Genomic DNA, 18,415 nt, shown 5'->3' with positions numbered 1-18,415 from the left:
CTTTCTTTAGAATTGGGAGCTGTATACCCTGTTTATCTTTCATTTTTGTTGACTATGCAATTGTGTTACAAAAGTGCAAAGGGTTCTCAAAGTGGAGCAAATAATATTCATAATTTACTATTTTTTTAAACCAATGTTTTCCACTCAGGCCTGTATACAGAAAGATGCTGAAACCTTGTTCTTCAGAGTATATGATAAACCCGAAACCAATCCATTGTAGGTCAAAACATGCTTTGTGTTCTGTTTTATTTTGATGAGGACATAAATATTTTAACTGTTATTTTGGGGTGTTTAAAACTTGCTTAGATATTTACTTCTTGGAAGAGTATTTGATCATGTGACTATAGGTGTGTTTTGTCGCCTCAGAATGTGCTTAATGTGGAAAATTAAATTAATTGTGTTGCTATGACAAAGTCATAGTTAAGACACATGAATATGAGATTAAAAAAAGCAAATAAATCAAAGCCTTTACATCCAAAGCCAATGCAATTATTTGCATTTGACATGTTTTGTTTTGATGTTAGACTTAGTAAAAGATCTTGGCATATGTCAATTGGGGGAGGATAGCTGTTCCCTTTTGGGAAATTATTATTTTAAAAACTATGTTCTGAAATAAAAGCTGTAAAGAAGTAAATGACATATTGTACCCTGGGCTTGAGTGACGAAATTACAAGCTTGTGTTTACGAAAGACTCATTGACCTTGCCGATTCTATACTACAAGAAGAAAACACTGATTATAAAGAATAATATGTAAGCCAGCTGAAAATTTGGTTTATAAGGTGACCTAAAAATACAGATATTGTTGTAAGTATAATTTTCACGCAAGTAGCTAATGTCTCCACTCAAAGCAAACAAAAAGCCCTGGTGTGGTGATTAAGGTTCAATACTCTATGGAATGAAGATATACTCTGCTTTTCTTACTGCTATGTTTATGCATTTACAAGAAGCAATTCCAAACGTCCTATTCCTAAATTGAAACTGGAGGCGATTCAGCCAGTTTGGTGAAATGCTAAACGCTTGTTTTCACTGTTGATAGGGAGCGACGTGGATAATAGCTGAGGCGGTCGAAAGGAAGAAGGGATTAAGCGTTGAATAGAGAGATAGAAATATAGAAAAAGGGCGAGTGACAGCAGAAGGCAGCGCAGACCCTCCCCAGTCAGAGGGGGGGTCATCATCGGGTGCAAAGGGGACGAGTAGAGAAACAGAAAAGTGCAGGAACTCCCCCTCTTTTTTACACCCCCGGTTAAGACTGAGGTCATGACTGAGCCTGATAAAGACGTCAAACGCGCTTGACTGACAGCCGTGCACGCACTCCCATACAGACAAACTGCAGGGTCACGACCGAGCGAGATGAAGTCGTCAAAAGTTTGACAGCTGCGATCCGTCTGGAAAGATCGGAAACGAGGGCGGAGAGACGTGAGGTGGGCGCGGGGGGAACAACAGACAGAATTTGAAATGGGAATGGCAGAAGAATGGAAGTGGAGGATCCTGCTTTTTGTCTTACTCTCCTCTCCCTCCACTCCCTCCTCGCTTTTAGCTTTCTGATGCAGCCTGGGGCCGCTCACTGCCTGGGAGGCTTGGAATGCCCCTTTGTGTACAGTCTTTGCATTCGCAATCCCCACCATCGATTTCATGCTCATGCTTCTTTCTAGTGCACCTGCCTTGTCTCATGGACAACACTGAAAAAATAAATTGACTTGACAGAGGGACAGAACCCCCCAGAAAGGGTCTGTGAATGAAGCTTGTAGCAAAATATTTTGATGACAGACAACACTTTAAGCAAACTTGCTATTTCACACAGAATCCAATTTGCACAGTAAAATGGCATTTTAAGTTAAAGTTTTAATTGGATGTGTGACTTAAAAATTTCTTAACATCTTGGCTAGTTGTTGTGTGTCCCTTCATTGTCTTGTCCTGGTGTACTGAATATACCCTGGCTTAAAGTGAATAGGCAAGTTTCTACAGTGTTGTAAATGGAAATAGGCCTGGAGAATATTAAGGTTTAGTAAAGCCGTGTAAAAGCACACAGAAATCCAAATACAGTATGTTCTTATTTGGATTACTAAAAGTTGAGTTACTCCTTTCATAAGCAGGATTCTTATTCACGTAGACCCAAATCCAGCATCTTATGTGCATCCCCAACCTCTTTTTGGGTTGTTTATTTATTCTTAAACAGTACCGCATTGAACCTGGTTACACAATGAATTACAGGGGCTTACTGGCTATTTAGTTGCTTTCTCAGTTACATTTCATTTTCTTTTCTGCCATTACAATAAAAATACCACCATTGTAGTGTTAGTCCATGCTCTTGCTGGGCAATGTACAAGCATAACTTTTAAACACATGAGATCCAGCTACAAAGAACAGTTTTTGGAGCTAGAGGGAAACAACTACGATGCATTATTGATTGTATTGAGTGCCCTCAATCTAATCCATACCTGTCAACCTGTACGTTTTTGCCGTACAAAGTACGTTTATTATGTATTTTAAGACTTGTACGACGTACAAGAAAATCTGTACGGAAAAACCCAAATTTGTCAATTATGGGTACCATCCGGTGTAAACCGACTACCACGAAACAGCAAATCAATCAGGTCAAACGAGTTCGCCACGGTAGCCTCTAACTTGGTATCGTTTTTTTTTCTTTGCAAACGAAGCGAGCGGTTTGATGCTACTCCCGTTGCAACCATGTGGTAGTTGTGTAGTGAAAGGAAGTCCGTTTCTTTTTAGAGAACCTGCTTTTTCGGCTCAACTCATTAAAGCTCAAACGGCTCACTGGCTTTGATGCATTATATTACGAATTATTATGTTGTATAAAGAAGTCAAGAAAAAAAGGAAGTATAAAGGGAGAAAATGAAAAAATATAGGTTTGTGGTTATCCCTTTAATTAGTATATTACCAACAATAATTTAATGCAGAAAATGAATTAATAGTTTGAATAAGAAAATGTATTATTCTACTTAATTATATTTGCATGTGTTTTTTCCTTTACAGTGAATGTCCAAGCTACTTAATTTTTGAACTTTTTTTATAATAAACCTCATTCATGTCGAGCCACTTATTATCTCACAACAAAATGTGAATTAACAATATATATTATATAACAAAACGCATGTACAATATAAGATGTTAAACTACATAAATAAACACGTTTGGAAAAAAATAAGGTGTAAGATTATTTTGTATTTTGCAAGGGGAAAATCCGACCGTTTGTAAGGGCATGGAGCCGTGGAGGTTGACAGGTATGCTAATCATCTTTTTTTTAATCTGAAAAGTTTAATTTGTAAACAACATTGATTGTGTAATGATGTCACTAGTGATTTTCCTCTTCCAACAGAGTTAATTAACTATTGTCACAAGTCATATAAATTGATTATTTTATTATTTTACAAAAACCCTAATTCTGTGTAAACTTTGGTGTAGTGTTGACTGCAATATTATAACTCAGAGCGGGGAGAAATAAATGTATGAGTGAATTGATCTCAACTGTGTTTTAAGATACCTTTCCACATATTTGCTTTATATTTTTGTCACAAAACAGTATCGGTTTGCTGATTTAGGTTTCTGTGCACAGACAACATTGAGCTCAACCCTTTGATGTGTATCGTCACAAATCACGATCAAATGTGTGTGTTTTCATGTCCTCCTCTTTGGGTTAGCATAGGGCACCTGTCTAAGAAACCTTTCTAGTTCTCTGGCATCACAAGCTGCACTTTCTCATTATCCAAAGGTTTCCTAACTGCCTGATCCATGGTCATGAGGAGTAGTGGGTGCTACTGGAGGGTTAATCTTTGTGTGCTGGAGAGGAGGGAGGCTGGAGTGGTTGTAGAGCTCTCCTTTCACATGCTAATGTTGGAACTGTTGGAAAGTACCATTTTTTAGATTTGGCCCACTCACAGCGGCATGTACTGAAAACATTCCTTCGTTTTATCACCAAGCTATGTTGGAGGGTCCATTTTCAGACTACTACTTATAAAGTAGAAGAAAGATAAGAATCCCAGCCTTCTTTCTCCATTCTGTAGGTAGTAATTAAGAGGGCATGACCTCTGTGATTAACAGTTCTGCATTTCGGGTCAATACGTTTGTCCATCCATCAATCTGCCCCTTACTCCTTTCATTAATCCATCCGTCCATCACACAGACAGGTGTCTGAGATGGAACAGTGTGGGGTACTTCCTGTGCCTAAACTGTCCGCCGGGTGGAAACAAGGGTTGGGTCGACAGATGATATGGGTTCAAAACGAACAAACACAAACTCTCGCAAATGTGTTCATGCATATACTGTGCCATCACGGCTCTTGTTTTAATTTGCAACGAGCCACATCTGCATTTTCGAACTAAGTACAATGCATATGCAAAGGCAGACAATGCTGATAGGAATCAAAGGGCACCTTCTCCGGCATGTCTTCATCCATCCCCCATTATTGTATTTTTCCTCCCCCATTTTTTCTCTCTATCTCATGAATCTCAGCCTCGTTCTGCTTTTACCATGTTCCCCAGATTAATATGTACCATTACAGATACTGGTTATTATCAGTAATGAAGAATACATTTATATGAATCGTTGAACAGCAAAGAAAATAAGAGTCCCGCTAAAATATCAGATGGATTAACTTTACCCAAAGAATTTAAATTGGAGATATCAAGTAGTGTTACAACTTCAGAAAAAAAACAAAAAAGTCCAGTTGACTACGGCAGCCCATTTTAAGTCTAAGATTATTTGTACATAGAGTATAATGAAAGACACTAAGTCAGAGGTTTAGATAAACCCTAGATCTGTGGTTCTCAACTAAACATTGGGACTCTTGAAGAAACTTTAATGGATATTAACATATATCCAAAACCAGCACCTATTCCCCCTTTATTTACACTGCAATCAAATATTATGCTTATTTGATTTCTTATATCTTACATTCAACCCATTTTAAGCTTAAAATGTAAAAAAATGAAATAATTGAAATAAGCGCACGCTGTACATATGATCATTTAAATAACTTATTTAGTAGGGTAAATTCAATAATTCATAAATAATCATGATTACTCAGACAATTTAGCATACTTTCATTTTACTTTTTGATGTTTGGTGTTTTAGACAAACAAATAAAACAGAAAAATTAAAAAAATAAAAGCACTATATAAATTAAGGAAAATTCCAATAGGGCAATATTTTTATTCCAGTATACAATATGAAAGATCTTCACTCCTCAATAAAGCAGCAGTTCGAGCCATGGGGGATACACGGGTGAAGTAATACCTGTATTTTACATGGTGTACATCATTGAAAACATTTTGAGAAACTCTGACCTAGATCATCTCTGATTCCTATCTTTTGGCAAAGTGAAGCAACTGGACGCTTTTTAACGGCACAGCAGCACTTTTTCATGAGACCGTGCAGGTGAATGAACAGAAAATACCCCATGACACTCTCAAATCTCTCAAGAAGTGTAGGATCAGGCCAAGTTTTCTGTTTGAAGTAAGTTATTAACAATTGTTTCTCCACAACAACTTTTAGAAGTGTCCCAAATCTATTTTTTTATGTTCTGAAGTGTTGAGAGCACTCAAGATGATCTCGCTGATAAGCCTTTCTGCGCCTAATGGAACAATGGTGCACTTTGTGTTGACAATGCATCAGTTTAGCATGCAGGTTGTACACAGCTCTCGGTAGCATGAGGGTTCACGCTGGGTTAATGATGTCCACATGAGCTCTTATTCCAGGTCGTGCCCCGCTAGAGCACTTGGAAACTGAAGCACAAGCCTCTAAAAAGACAACAGACAATGGCAGACATAAGAGGATGTTGAAGGAAGTTTACAGCTTCAGATACTTTCCTTTCTTTCTTTTTCTCTCTTATTTTGAGCTCAGTGCTGGTGAAAAGGATACATGATTAAGTTGGACATAGACAAAGATGCAGTGCTACTTCACCTCACCCCTGGGCAGAGCCTTTCTGAGCCATGCAATCAAGCCCCAAATCTTCAGCAGCTTAGGATCCTTTCTCTGGCCTGGTCTCTTTTCTTATTGCTCTGTTTACTTGCACAGGCTGTATTTCATCTTTATGGTTTTATTGGATTTAGGTTAATGAATTTACAGAACAGCGTTCCGTAGCAGCCCTGTTTAAATTGGCATCGATAAACTGTAAAAGTTGCTTTCCTGCTGTTCAGCACGCGGACAGGACAGGGATATGTTCGTATCTATTTGGAGTTGTCAGCGATTCAAGGCATAAAAAATGGAAGCCTTGGAGGAAATGTGCAGGAAACGAATGAGGAGGTTGTGAAAAGTCTGAAAGGGAGGGCAAGTTAGTGTGCGAAAGGGGGAAAATTTATGGAGGCTGGCGCAGATGGGGCAGGATGGTCCGCGTGAGTCAAGACTTCCTCCCTCTCATCCACTCGTCACAAAACACACTCTAGCGCACACTCACACATTCTTCCTGCATCTCTTCCTTCAACCATTGGGACTTCTCCATCTCTTTTGAAATTGAGAACCAGGAGAGATAAATGTGTGTGATGATGACAAAGGTGAATGATTGCAATGGATGGAAATTGAGGATTTTCCCTCAAGAATTCCAAAGGGGAAAAATTCACCCCTTGCGCTCCAATCTTGTTGGCTCCACCAGCAAGTGTCAAGATGGATAATTATGTTCTCATTTACTGCTTTGTTGCACTCTCAATGCAAAGACCTCTCAGTGCACAGCACAGAGTTACCATCTCTTTTTCTTCTGTAAATGTCACATTTGTGCGGCGTGCAAGTACTGCATTTGAGGTTGACTGCATGTCACCAGTGGTCAAAGTTAAAACGTCTTTATTCGTTTGGACGAAGAAAATCTCTTCACATTGCTTTTAAGATTAATCAGCGCAAAGACCGTCTGTTGTGTAAATTATCTTATTGTCTGGCCTTTGTAACTGGTTGATATTTAAGACAAAAAGAACTGTATGAGGGGTCAAGGGTCGCTTGGCACGAGTGGCTTGTGATTATATTGCTTGGCTGTGGTTTTACTGGAAGGCTTATAAGACTCATGAACAACACAGTACAGGTGTTTCATGGAGTTGTTCCCTCCAGGGCAAAAACAAGTGACAAAAAAAGGCTGTCCTCTTTGTTTGCAGTGCAAAATCGTCTCCTCTACGCTGCGATAAAGTTCTCTGGCATTAAAGCGAACAGTCGATTTTTACACCCTTTTCAGTTTTTTCCCATCAGAGAGAAAGTAAAAGTGTAAGCAAACAAATTAAGGACAGATAAGACATTAAAGAGTAAAGAAAACTTTCTTGCATGCCTGCTGTTTACTTCCCTTTCAAACTTTCAGAGACTTTGTTTTTCGATGTAAGAAATGCCTTGGCTTTCAAATGCTATCTGATGTGTTTCATGCTCTTTAGATCTTAAGATGGTTAAGGAATAATTGCAGTAGCAGTAATTAATTAAATCATAGGACGAAATGGTTATGAGAAATATTTTCAGAATTATATTCATTCTGATTTTAAAAAGTATTAATGAAGTCTAGTTAATCAAGTGATGTTTATTTGTATAGCCCTTAATCACAAAGAGTCTCAAAGGGCTGCACAGACCACAGATTAATTGCAAACCACAGACTATCATGACACCGTCACCAGATCTAAAACTTACATGAGGGCAAATAATAGACAGATATTGTCAACATAAAATATAGGTTATTCGTATGCCATAGAATAGAAGTGTGTTTTAAGCTTAGATTCAAACATTTCCACTGAGGTTGCAGATCGAATCTCGGGGGGGGAAGAAAATTCCTCAGCACTGGGGCCCGAATGGAGAACGCTCTCGAACCTGCGGATCTCTTCTTGGCTCTAGGGATCACTAGTATACCAGCATTTTCAGTGCGAAGGGTCCGGACCAAAACATAGGGGGAAATTATATCTGAAAGATATGAGGGAGCAAGTCCATGCATGATTTGATATACTACCAACAGAACATTAAAATCACATCTTAAGCTAACAGGGAGCCAATGCAGGTTAGCTAAAGTGATTTTCAAACTAACAAGACGGAACTGTTCAAAACTACCATCGTAACTCAATGCATGCAAAGAAACCTTGTAATCAATCTTCATGCATTGATTTATCTTCTGCTACATCCATATTTTGGTTACATAGTGTCTTCAAACTAGGGATTGTGCCAGCTTTATTTATTTTATCTCTTTTACTAATATCCCGCCTACAAATCAATGCTAATTTTCTTTTAGCTTGCCGTGTGAATTTCCATTGACCTGTGCAACAACACTAGTTTTAAAGTAAACTCAAATTTGGCAGATAGTCATTTGACCCTAAAAATATACTCAGGGAAGGCAGAATCTCATACACATGTTGACCTTGCTGCACAGTGCATTCAGAGTGCTTTCAAATCATACGAAACTTGCAAACACGCGTCACCATTTAGGACATTAGTATGGATTATTTTTTTCAAAAGTGACATTTTATGATTATGATAAGCTAAGCTGGAAAACGTTATTACATTTTCTTCTTTTGCACTATCCTACTCGATACAGAAATGTGTTTTTAATAAATATTAAAACCCTACATTAATTAGTGGCAAGGAACACTGGGCCTACATAACAACAACGCAAATTATTTAGTTAATTCTAAATCTTTTGGATGGCAGCGATTTACATACTGCACATAGATTGTCTGTAGGGCTTTGAATGGGCTCCAAGGTCATGTGTTTTATTATCAAGGCACACACATATACTATTGTGCTCCCAAGGCTTCTTGAGGTACATGGCGTACCTCTCCAAACTAATACACATTATACATTTCTGTTCAATGATGCTTAACTCATTTTAGTATCCAATTCCCCAAACACATTTACTTCATTTTTTCCTTCATTATCATGTGTTTTCAAGCTTTCAGAATGAGCATGTAGCTTGCTGCCAACCTTCTGTCTACGCTTGATATATTTGGTACATTGCTGCCTTTTCTTATACATTAAAAGCTTTACTGATGATCAGTGATGATTAGCTGCAGGGAACTCCTGGCACATCAGTGCTGCTTCAACTTGGGATGCAGGCAAAATGCTACACTGGTGGCCAAGGCCTACATAGTACACGGTGTAATGATGGGGAAAAACAATTTTACATGCATGTCTAATTTGCTCATTAGTTTTCGATTATTTGCTGTGTTATTTCTGTCACATAGACTAAAAGACCCTTTGTAGTGAATACAGCGTAATCCATTATGATTGTGGAATACTTTCAATGTAGGGACAAATATCATGTAACTGTTTTTCACCATTTTGGTCGACCAAATATTGTAGGATGTCCATACATTAAGTAATTAATTTAATGTTTGATTAGGTTTTTTTTTTTCTGATTGCTTACAATGAAGAATGGGATTCTGTTTTTGCTACTGGATACCTGTAAAGTAGATTGCTTAAGACGCCAGGGTTTGTTATCTTTACCTTTTTGCACTGTTTACATCATTTGCTGTTGTGAGGGTCTGTTGGGAACGGCTGGCAGAATCTCCTGTCAGAAAAAGTTTCAATTCGCACCTCCGGCAGAACTTAGCCCATGTCCCGAGTAGGCGGGGGACATTGAGTCCGAGTGGACCATGTTCCGCGCCTCCATTGTCGAGGCGGCTGATCGGAGCTGTGGCCGTAAGGTAGTCGGTGCCTGCCGCGGCGGCAACCCTCAGACCCGTTGGTGGTCACCGGCGGTGAGGGATGCCATCAAGCTGAAGAAGGAGTCTTATCGGGCCTTCCTGGCCTGTGGGACTCTGGAAGCAGCTGGCAGGTATCGGCTGGCCAAGCGGAATGCGGCTTTGGCGGTTGCCGAGGCAAAAACTCGGGCATGGGAGGAGTTTGGCGAGGCCATGGAAGCCGACTTCCGAACGGCTTCGAGGAAATTCTGGTCCACCATCCAACGTCTTAGGGGCGGGAAGCGGTGTGCCATCGACACTGTGTATAGTGCCGATGGGGCGCTGCTGACCTCGACCCGGGACGTTGTGAATCGGTGGGCGGAGTACTTCGAAGACCTCCTCAATCCCACCGGCACGTCTTCCTCTGGGGAAGCAGAGCCTGAGGACTCTGGGTTGGGCTCTCGTATCACTGGGGTTGAAGTCACCGAGGTTGTCAAAAAACTCCTCGGTGGCAGGGCCCCGGGGGTCGATGAGATCCGCCCGGACTTCATTAAGGCTCTGGATGTTGTGGGCGTGTCATGGTTGACGCGCCTCTGCAACATCGCGTGGACATCGGGGACAGTGCCTCTGGACTGGCAGACTGGGGTGGTGGTTCCCGTCTTTAAGAAGGGGGACCGAAGAGTGTGTTCCAACTACAGGGGAATCACACTTCTCAGCCTCCCTGGTAAGGTCTATTCAGGGGTACTGGAGAGGAGGGTCCGCCAGGAAGTCGAATCTCGGATTCAGGAGGAACAGTGTGGTTTTCGTCCTGGCCGTGGAACACTGGACCAGCTCTATACACTCTTCAGGGTCTTTGAGGGTGCATGGGAGTTTGCCTGTCCGGTCTACATGTGTTTTGTGGACTTGGAGAAGGCATTCGACAGTGTTCCTCGGGAGGCCCTGTGGGGGGTGCTTCGGGAGTATGGGGTACCGCACAGTCTTATCCGGGCTGTGCGGTCCCTGTATGCCAAGTGCCAGAGTCTGGTCCGCATTGCCGGCAGTAAGTCGGATTCGTTCCCGGTGAGGGTTGGGCTCCGCCAGGGCTGCCCTTTGTCACCGAATCTGTTCATAACTTTTATGGACAGAATTTCTAGGCACAGCCTTGGCGGGGATGGAGTCCGGTTTGGGGGCCTCAGCATTGCGTCACTGCTTTTTGCAGATGACGTGGTGCTGTTGGCTTCCTCAAGCCGTGATCTTCAGCTCTCGCTGGAGCGATTCGCAGCCGAGTGTGAAGCGGCCGGGATGGGGATCAGCACCTCCAAGTCCGAGGCCATGGTTCTCAGTCGGAAAAGGGTGGTATGCTCCCTCCGGGTCAGGGAGGAGGTCTTGCCCCAAGTGGAGGAGTTCAAGTATCTTGGGGTCTTGTACACGAGTGAGGGTATGATTAAACGGGAGATCGACAGACGGGTCGGTGCAGCGTCTGCCGTCATTCGGACCCTGTACCGGTCTGTCGTGGTGAAGAGGGAGCTGAGCCGAAAGGCAAAGCTCTCGATCTACCGGTCGATCTACGTTCCTACCCTCACCTATGGTCATGAACTTTGGGTCATGACCGAAAGAACTCGATCCCTGATACAAGTGGCCGAAATGAGTTTCCTCCGCAGGGTGGCTGGGTTCTCCCTTAGAGATAAGGTGAGAAGCTCGGTCATCCGGGAGGGACTCGGTGTAGAGCCACTGCTCCTCCGCGTTGAGAGGAGCCAGTTGAGGTGGCTCGGGCATCTAATAAGGATGCCTCCTGGACGCCTCCCTCGGGAGGTGTTCCGGGCATGTCCCACCGGCAGGAGGCCCCGGGGGCGGCCCAGGACACGTTGGAGAGACTATGTCTTTCGGCTGGCTTGGGAACGCCTCGGGGTCCCGTCGGATGAGCTGGAGGAGGTGGCTGGGGATAGGGACGTCTGGGCTTCCCTTTTAACGCTGCTGCCCCCGCGACCCGACCTCGGATAAGCGGAAGACAATGGATGGATGGATGGATGGATGGACATCATTTGCACACTTGGCCAATTATGTTGCTGTTCTTTGACTTTCACACCCTTTGGCCTGCTTTAATACAAAAGAAAGGACTCAGGGGAGGACCTTGACAACAGGTGTGATTTTTTTGTATCTAGAGCAGGGGTAGGGAATCTTTTTCATCCAAAGAGCCATAAAAGCAAAAGAAAATTGAAAAAAAACTTTTGGAGACCTACACCATACATTTTAAGACAAATTTCACCAAAAACGTCAAACCTGCTCTTCAGACCAAAGCTAATTCTTCAGTGCATTTTATTTCTCTGTGTGAAGTTTGATGATTTGATAATTTTTTGAAATACTAATGATGGCACGTGTGGCATGGTGTGCCATATTGGGAGTTTTAGTGACCAGTATGACAGAGTACTGCAAAATGATAGTTATTGACGGCTACATTTTGAGTTTTATATAAGCTTTAAGTCAAGTCAAGTCATTTATTTTTGTATAGCCCTAAATCACGAAGAGTCTCAAAGGGCTTCACAGATTGTTACACTATATTACACAGACTATTGTCAACCGACAAGAGGAGTAGGTTATTCGTATGCAATAGAGTAGAGGTGAGTTTTAAGTTTAGATTTAAACATTTCCACTGAGGTTGCAGATCGGATCTCAGGGGGAAGAGCATTCCACAGCACCGGTGCCCGGATGGAGAACGCTCTCGAACCAGCAGAAGACTTCTTTGCTCTCGGGATCACCAGAAGACCGGCACTCTCAGATCGCAGGCTTCGGACCGGGACATAGCGGCAGATCAGATCTGAAAGATAAGAGGGAGCAAGTCCATGTATGATTTTGTACAGTACTAAGAGAACTTTGAAGTCACATCTTTGGCTAACTGGGAGCCAATGCAGGTTAGCCAAAATCGGTGTTATGTGATCGTACTTTTTTGTCCTAGTTAAAAGCCTCGCTGCGGCATTTTGTACTAGCTGAAGAGACTTGATTCTGGACTTCGGGAGACCGGAAAGTAGTGCATTACAGTAGTCGAGACGGGAGGTAACAAATGCATGAATTATTGTTTCCGCATCAGACTGAGACAGTATTGAACGGATTTTAGCAATGTTGCGAAGATGGAAGAAGGCAGTTCTAGTAATTTGCTTTACATGCATCTCAAATGATAGATCGGGGTCAAATATGACACCTAAATTTTTAACTGAGTCACTCTGTGTGATGTGACATTTGTCAAGGTTCACAGCAGTTTTTGAGAAGAAGTCACGGCATTTAGAAGGACCAATGACTAACATTTCGGTCTTTTCAGGGTTAAGACGCAAGAAATTGAGTGACATCCACTCTTTTATCTCAGTGAGACAGGCCTCCAAATTTCCACAGTTTAGTGTGGAAGATTCCTCCAACGGAAGATATAGTTGAGTGTCGTCTGCGTAGCAGTGGAAGCTGATATTGTACTTGCGGATAATATCACCTAATGGAAGCATGTAAATGTTGAAAAGTAGGGGGCCGAGCACAGAACCCTGCGGAACACCGCAGGTAACATTAAAGGGCTCAGATGTCGTTTCACCATATTTCACACAGTGCGTCCTATCTGAGAGGTAGGATCTGAACCACGAGAGGACGGTTCCTGAGAGACCAATCCATTTTTCCAACCGTTCTAGTAGGATATTGTGGCGCACTGTGTCAAAAGCAGCACTAAGATCCAGCAGCAGCAAAAGTGATGAAGCGCCAGAATCCATTGACATTAGGAGATCATTTGTTACCTTGATCAGCGCTGTCTCAGTAGAGTGGTTAGCCCTGAATCCTGATTGCATCGATTCAAAAAGGTTGTTCTCAGATATGAAAGCATTCAGCTGCTGTGCCACTACTCTTTCGAGTACTTTAGAGAGGAAAGGTAGGTTTGACACAGGTCTGTAATTACTTAAGATTTCTGGATCAAGGTTGGGTCGTTTTAGTGTGGGTTTAATAACGGCGGACTTAAAAGCTGCTGGAACTACACCTGAGGAGAGTGATGTATTTATAATATTTAGAACTGAAGGCCCAATGACGCTAAAAAGACTTTTAATAAGTGAACCTGGGAGCGGGTCGAACTGGCAAGTTGTCGGTTTGGCCGCAGTCACCACTTGTTTGAGATCATCAAGTGACAGTTCACTAAAACCGGCCATTTTCCCTGGGCAGCCACCCTGTCGTGCATCTGTAAGTTTCAGTTCTTTAATATGAGTGGTACTAATAGTATCTTTAGCAATTTCTTCCTGTATGCATTGAATCTTTTTAGTGAAGAAGACCATTAAGTCCTGAGCAGAGTGTGTCGAACTATCAGCGGTAGTCTGTTGCCTTGTAAGCGATGCTACAGTGTCAAAAAGGGCTTTGGGGTTGTTCTTTTGAGACGCAATCACCTTCGAAAGGTAGGCCGATTTTGCAGAGGCAAGGGCCGCTTTATACTTTAACAAGCTATCACACCAGGTTTGATGGAAAACCTCAAGCTTGGTAGCGCGCCATTTTCTCTCCCATTTCCTGCATTCTTTTTTAAGGGTTCTAGTTTCATCAGTAAACCAAGGTGTGCGTCTTTTAGGACGTGATTTTAGTTTTAAGGGCGCTATGGTATCCATCACACTAGTCAGGGTGGTATTGAACTCATTCGTGAGTGAGTCAATCGAGCCAGTGTATTTAGGAAAGGACGCAACTGCTTCAGGAAGGAGTTCAAGGAGCTCAGAAACTGTGCCAGTGCTTATATTGCGTCCGCTAAATCCTTCAGCTTTTTTAACACTACATTTAGTTAGCACCTCAAATGTCACTAAATAATGATCGGAGATAACGGTAGTACACGGTAGCACCATAATGTTTGAGGTTAAAACTCCTCGAGTCAGAATCAAGTCTAGCGTGTTCCCATTTTTATGGGTTGGCAAATCAACTAGTTGAGTAAAACCAAATCCATCAAGTAAAGAACTAAACGCAATAGTGAGTGAACTGTGTGGGTCATTCATATGAATATTAAAGTCTCCCATAATTATAATTTTGTCTGCATAGGTTACTAGTTCAGACAAAAGTTCAGCGAATTCGTCTAAGAAAGTTGTGTATGGCCCAGGAGCACGATAGATAGTTATTACATCAATTGACAATTGAGGGGACCGCGTCACAAGAGCCTCAAACGTTTTGTAATTATTAGCGGTCCGTGGATTAAATTTAAGCGATTTTTCGGAGATTAGCGCAACACCACCACCCCTTTTCAGCGTGCGTGCTGTATGACTACTCTGGTAGTCTGGGGGAGAAGCATAATTAAGCGCTAAGTACTCATCCGGGCGTAACCACGTTTCACAAAGACCCATACAATTCAGTTTATAATCACGAATAATATTATCTACAAGTAAAGCTTTAGGGGCGAGGGATCTAACATTCAAAAGACCAAATTTTAGCTTTGCTGAATCATTTGACTTAGCTGAACTCTTTGTAGTCTTTGTCGAGATCTTCAAAAGCTCCCGGCGTTGTGGCCGTTCGTGAGCGCTGAGTTTAAAGCTTCGGTTGTCCGGCGAGGAATGAATGGTGGAATTAGTTACATCCTCGCGTCCATCCTCGTGTCCATCTTGCTGCTTAGACTTCACACGCTTCACACATCTACCTGCACGGCAGCCGCGTTTCCTTTCCGAACGGCGTCTCCGCCGTCGCCGCTTATTAAGAGGGATGGATGTCCACAACGAAGCCGGGTCTCTTTGAAGTTCGCTCGGTATATCATGAGCGGTATAAAAAGTGCCCGAAAAGTCGAAATTTAGACGCTCACCCAACCGAATAAGTTCGTCCCTACTGTAAGTGGTTTTAGCCACACATGTGTCCAAAAGTGAAAGCAAAAAAGACAAGAGAACAGCAATAAATAGAAGGTTAGCTGGAGAGCTACGAGCCGCAAGCATGTATCCATGCGCAGTCGCCATGTTTTAGTTTACACCGAGCTTTACTTTTCATTGTGTCAAAGCGATGTTTTTTTTTTTTTGTTTTTTTTTTTTTTTTCTGTTTGATAATGAAATCTGCAGAAAAGTGAGGAGAGTACTCACTTTTGTGACATACTGTACAATGCTTAGTGAAGTTCCATATACAAGATTATTCAGTGATTTACAGCCAAAACGAGGTCTGTTGGTGTGACACCTTGACTGTAAACTGTAGTGAAAATATTGTCCTATATGGTCTGGGTCTGGTTCTGGGTTCCTTTAACCACTTGGTTCGTAAGGGAACCATTTCCTGGGGTGTGTCTTGGGCAAATACTGGACCGAAACCAATTAGAAGTCATTAATAATGTCTAGTCTTTACACATCTGACAGTTGGCTCCACGTGTAAATCTACTATAAAATATTGCACAAGTTCTATTTTATCTTCAATCCATATGTACTCATGAAAAGAGCCACATATGGCTCGTGAGCCATAGGTTTCAGACCCCTGATCTAGAGGGTTTTTTTACAGTCCTCTCCTGTTCTTGTTGCAAGCTCCATATTCATTGATTTACTTCTCTCCTTATTTTGAGTGTTTATTTAACTACAAACTGATCAGATTACAACGGGTTGACCAATTATCTGTTCACCCATCGCAAAACACGGGTTCCTTCTCGGGGCAGTGGTACCTGCACCTGAGAATGCATCATGTATTTTGAAAGCTTTGCTTGTGTGGTCCCCCTAAAGTGCATCGCTGTCAATGTGTGCTCTTGACATTAAGAGAAAATGCAAAAGAAAAGAAAAAAATACTCGATATGCTGTATTTTCTGTACTATAAGGCACACACCCCAAAATAGTAATTTGGCATGTATTTTTAATTTATAAGAAACACTGGACTATAAGGTGCATAGAATTGAAACTCCAGTAAGATATATAGACAGTATTTATTTGTGTATAATAGTTGCGCATGCTATTAGTGCAATAATTGATCAGTCAAAATACGTCGCTGACCACATACGCAAAACATTGTATGCAACAGGAATCGAACCTGTGTCCTGGCAGTGAAAATGGGGTTTTGGGGTTTTTAAGGGTTATTGATCTATCTTCGTTATTCATTATCCATTATCCGTTATTGGTCAGTTCATAATACGCTACAAAGCCTAGGAGCCGGGACACTTACTCTCAGCCAAAAGGCCAAGCTAAGGTCCTAGCCCTAAAGCCTTGCTGCGATCATTGCGAATGCACCGTTCCCAGAGGTACTGCAATACCGGGCCGATGCGTGGAGTGGACAGAGCAAGCTCATATTCCGCCAAATCCTAACTTGTAGACCACTAATGACTCAGACAACATATCAAAAGGCATTATATTTTATCTCATTATCACACTATCTATACTCACGGTTCCAGAGAAAACAGAAAATTGTCCTAAAAGATACAAATAAACGCAAAAAAGCACGATTAGGGAAAAAAACCCTTTTGTGTATCCAGTGATGAAATTTCTGTTTTCTCCATTTGCTAAAACTAGTGTGACAAAGATAAAATCGGTTGCCATTTGTCAGGTCATCTACATCACTCATGATCTAAAGGTTAAGTGTTTTTGCCCTCACCGTCCTGGCGCCAGTTCGATTGCCATTGCATATAATGCTTTGCGATTAATCAATCTTTCCGCAAATACAGTATTATACCGTAAAACATTTCGAAGTACGCACACATACAAATACTCCATCTGTTTCTAATCTTATCAGCCGTAGTTTTCGTTATGTGAGGCGCACTTATGAATTTCTGTCCGATTTGGGGGTTTTAGGTGCACTTTATTGTCCCGAAATTACGGTACTTTGTGAAAACCAAAAGAGATAAACAAGCTGCAGTTAACACCACACTCCTCTGTGGTGTTTTCAGAAGACACACAAACTTTCTCCTTACAAGGACTTTAAGCCAAAAACGTCATGAAAAGACTTGTATTTTGGCATTACGACAGAACAAATTGGCATCCACTGGACTGTGTCGTGACTCGTTATTGTATGTGTCTTCGTGCAGCTTGCCCCGCTGGGTTCTACAAGTCCAGGTCATCCGATGCGGCATGCTCCAAGTGTCCTCCACACAGCTACTCCCTTCAAGAAGGAGCAACCGTTTGTGACTGCCACTCCGGATACTATCGAGCTGACAGCGACCTGGCCTCCATGCCATGTTCCCGTAAGAAAACACATTGGTCATTATTCCAATAATGGAAAGCATTGCGAGACAATGAATGTTGTTCAAAACAGACGACAAATTGCAAACTCAGAACAACCCCCCTTACACAGAAAAACAGGGGCAGAGACGCACTTGTCTAAATGGCAATCTAGTTTTGAGATGCCATTAATTATGACTAAACCACCATCCATATCCTGTTAGGCTCTTGGGACTTTGACGTGAATAATTGTTCTCTTTGTCCTTGTCTGCTTACCCAAGACTGTCAGTGAAGTCCGTAGTTGGGCAAATTTAATTATGTGCGTATTGAGCGCGTGGTCTATCGGGCCTGGGAAAAAGAAATGAGAATTGTAACTTGTTCGCTCTATGATTATTATGAAAAGAAGCGCTCTGCTACAATTATAGACCTTAACCTCAACAATAATTGGCTATTTGCTATATCTATCTGAGGTGTATGAGTTGCTTTTGGATGGACTGAATCTTTCACAGAAATTCAACTACTTTGTCAACCATTGTCATCTCCGCACCTAATGCACATACAAACATCATTCTAAAGACATTTGGTTGTTACATCTTAGGCTTTCACACAAACCTAAGTTTATGATTATAACCCAAACATAGATACATACATTCAACAAAATTAAAATGAAACACAGTAAAGCAAACAATACAATGTGTGGAAACAAAGATGTTCTAAAATATTTTGTTTTGATATCTTTTTGGACAAATTTCACTCAAATTTGA

The 18,415-nt window shown here is 41.8% G+C and overlaps 1 protein-coding gene across 2 annotated transcripts in view; it reads left to right on the top strand.

The window, feature by feature from the left end:
- LOC148373864 (ephrin type-A receptor 4-like) overlaps window positions 1-18,415 on the top strand; it is a 63,913-nt gene that overhangs the window by 19,791 nt on the left and 25,707 nt on the right. For both annotated transcript variants that reach the window (XM_088329721.1, XM_088329727.1), the window contains one exon: window positions 17,519-17,674. In XM_088329721.1, coding sequence (XP_088185847.1) covers window positions 17,519-17,674 — 156 coding nt within the window. The remainder of the gene's footprint in view (window positions 1-17,518; window positions 17,675-18,415) is intronic.

This window comes from Urocampus carinirostris, chromosome 1, assembly GCF_059441175.1.
Source record: "Urocampus carinirostris isolate Australia breed hairy pipefish chromosome 1, RoL_Ucar_1.0, whole genome shotgun sequence".
In the NCBI taxonomy this organism is placed as follows: domain Eukaryota; kingdom Metazoa; phylum Chordata; class Actinopteri; order Syngnathiformes; family Syngnathidae; genus Urocampus; species Urocampus carinirostris.
The sequence above is the reverse complement of the archived record's forward strand: the minus strand, read 5'-3'. Positions and strand labels throughout refer to the sequence as shown.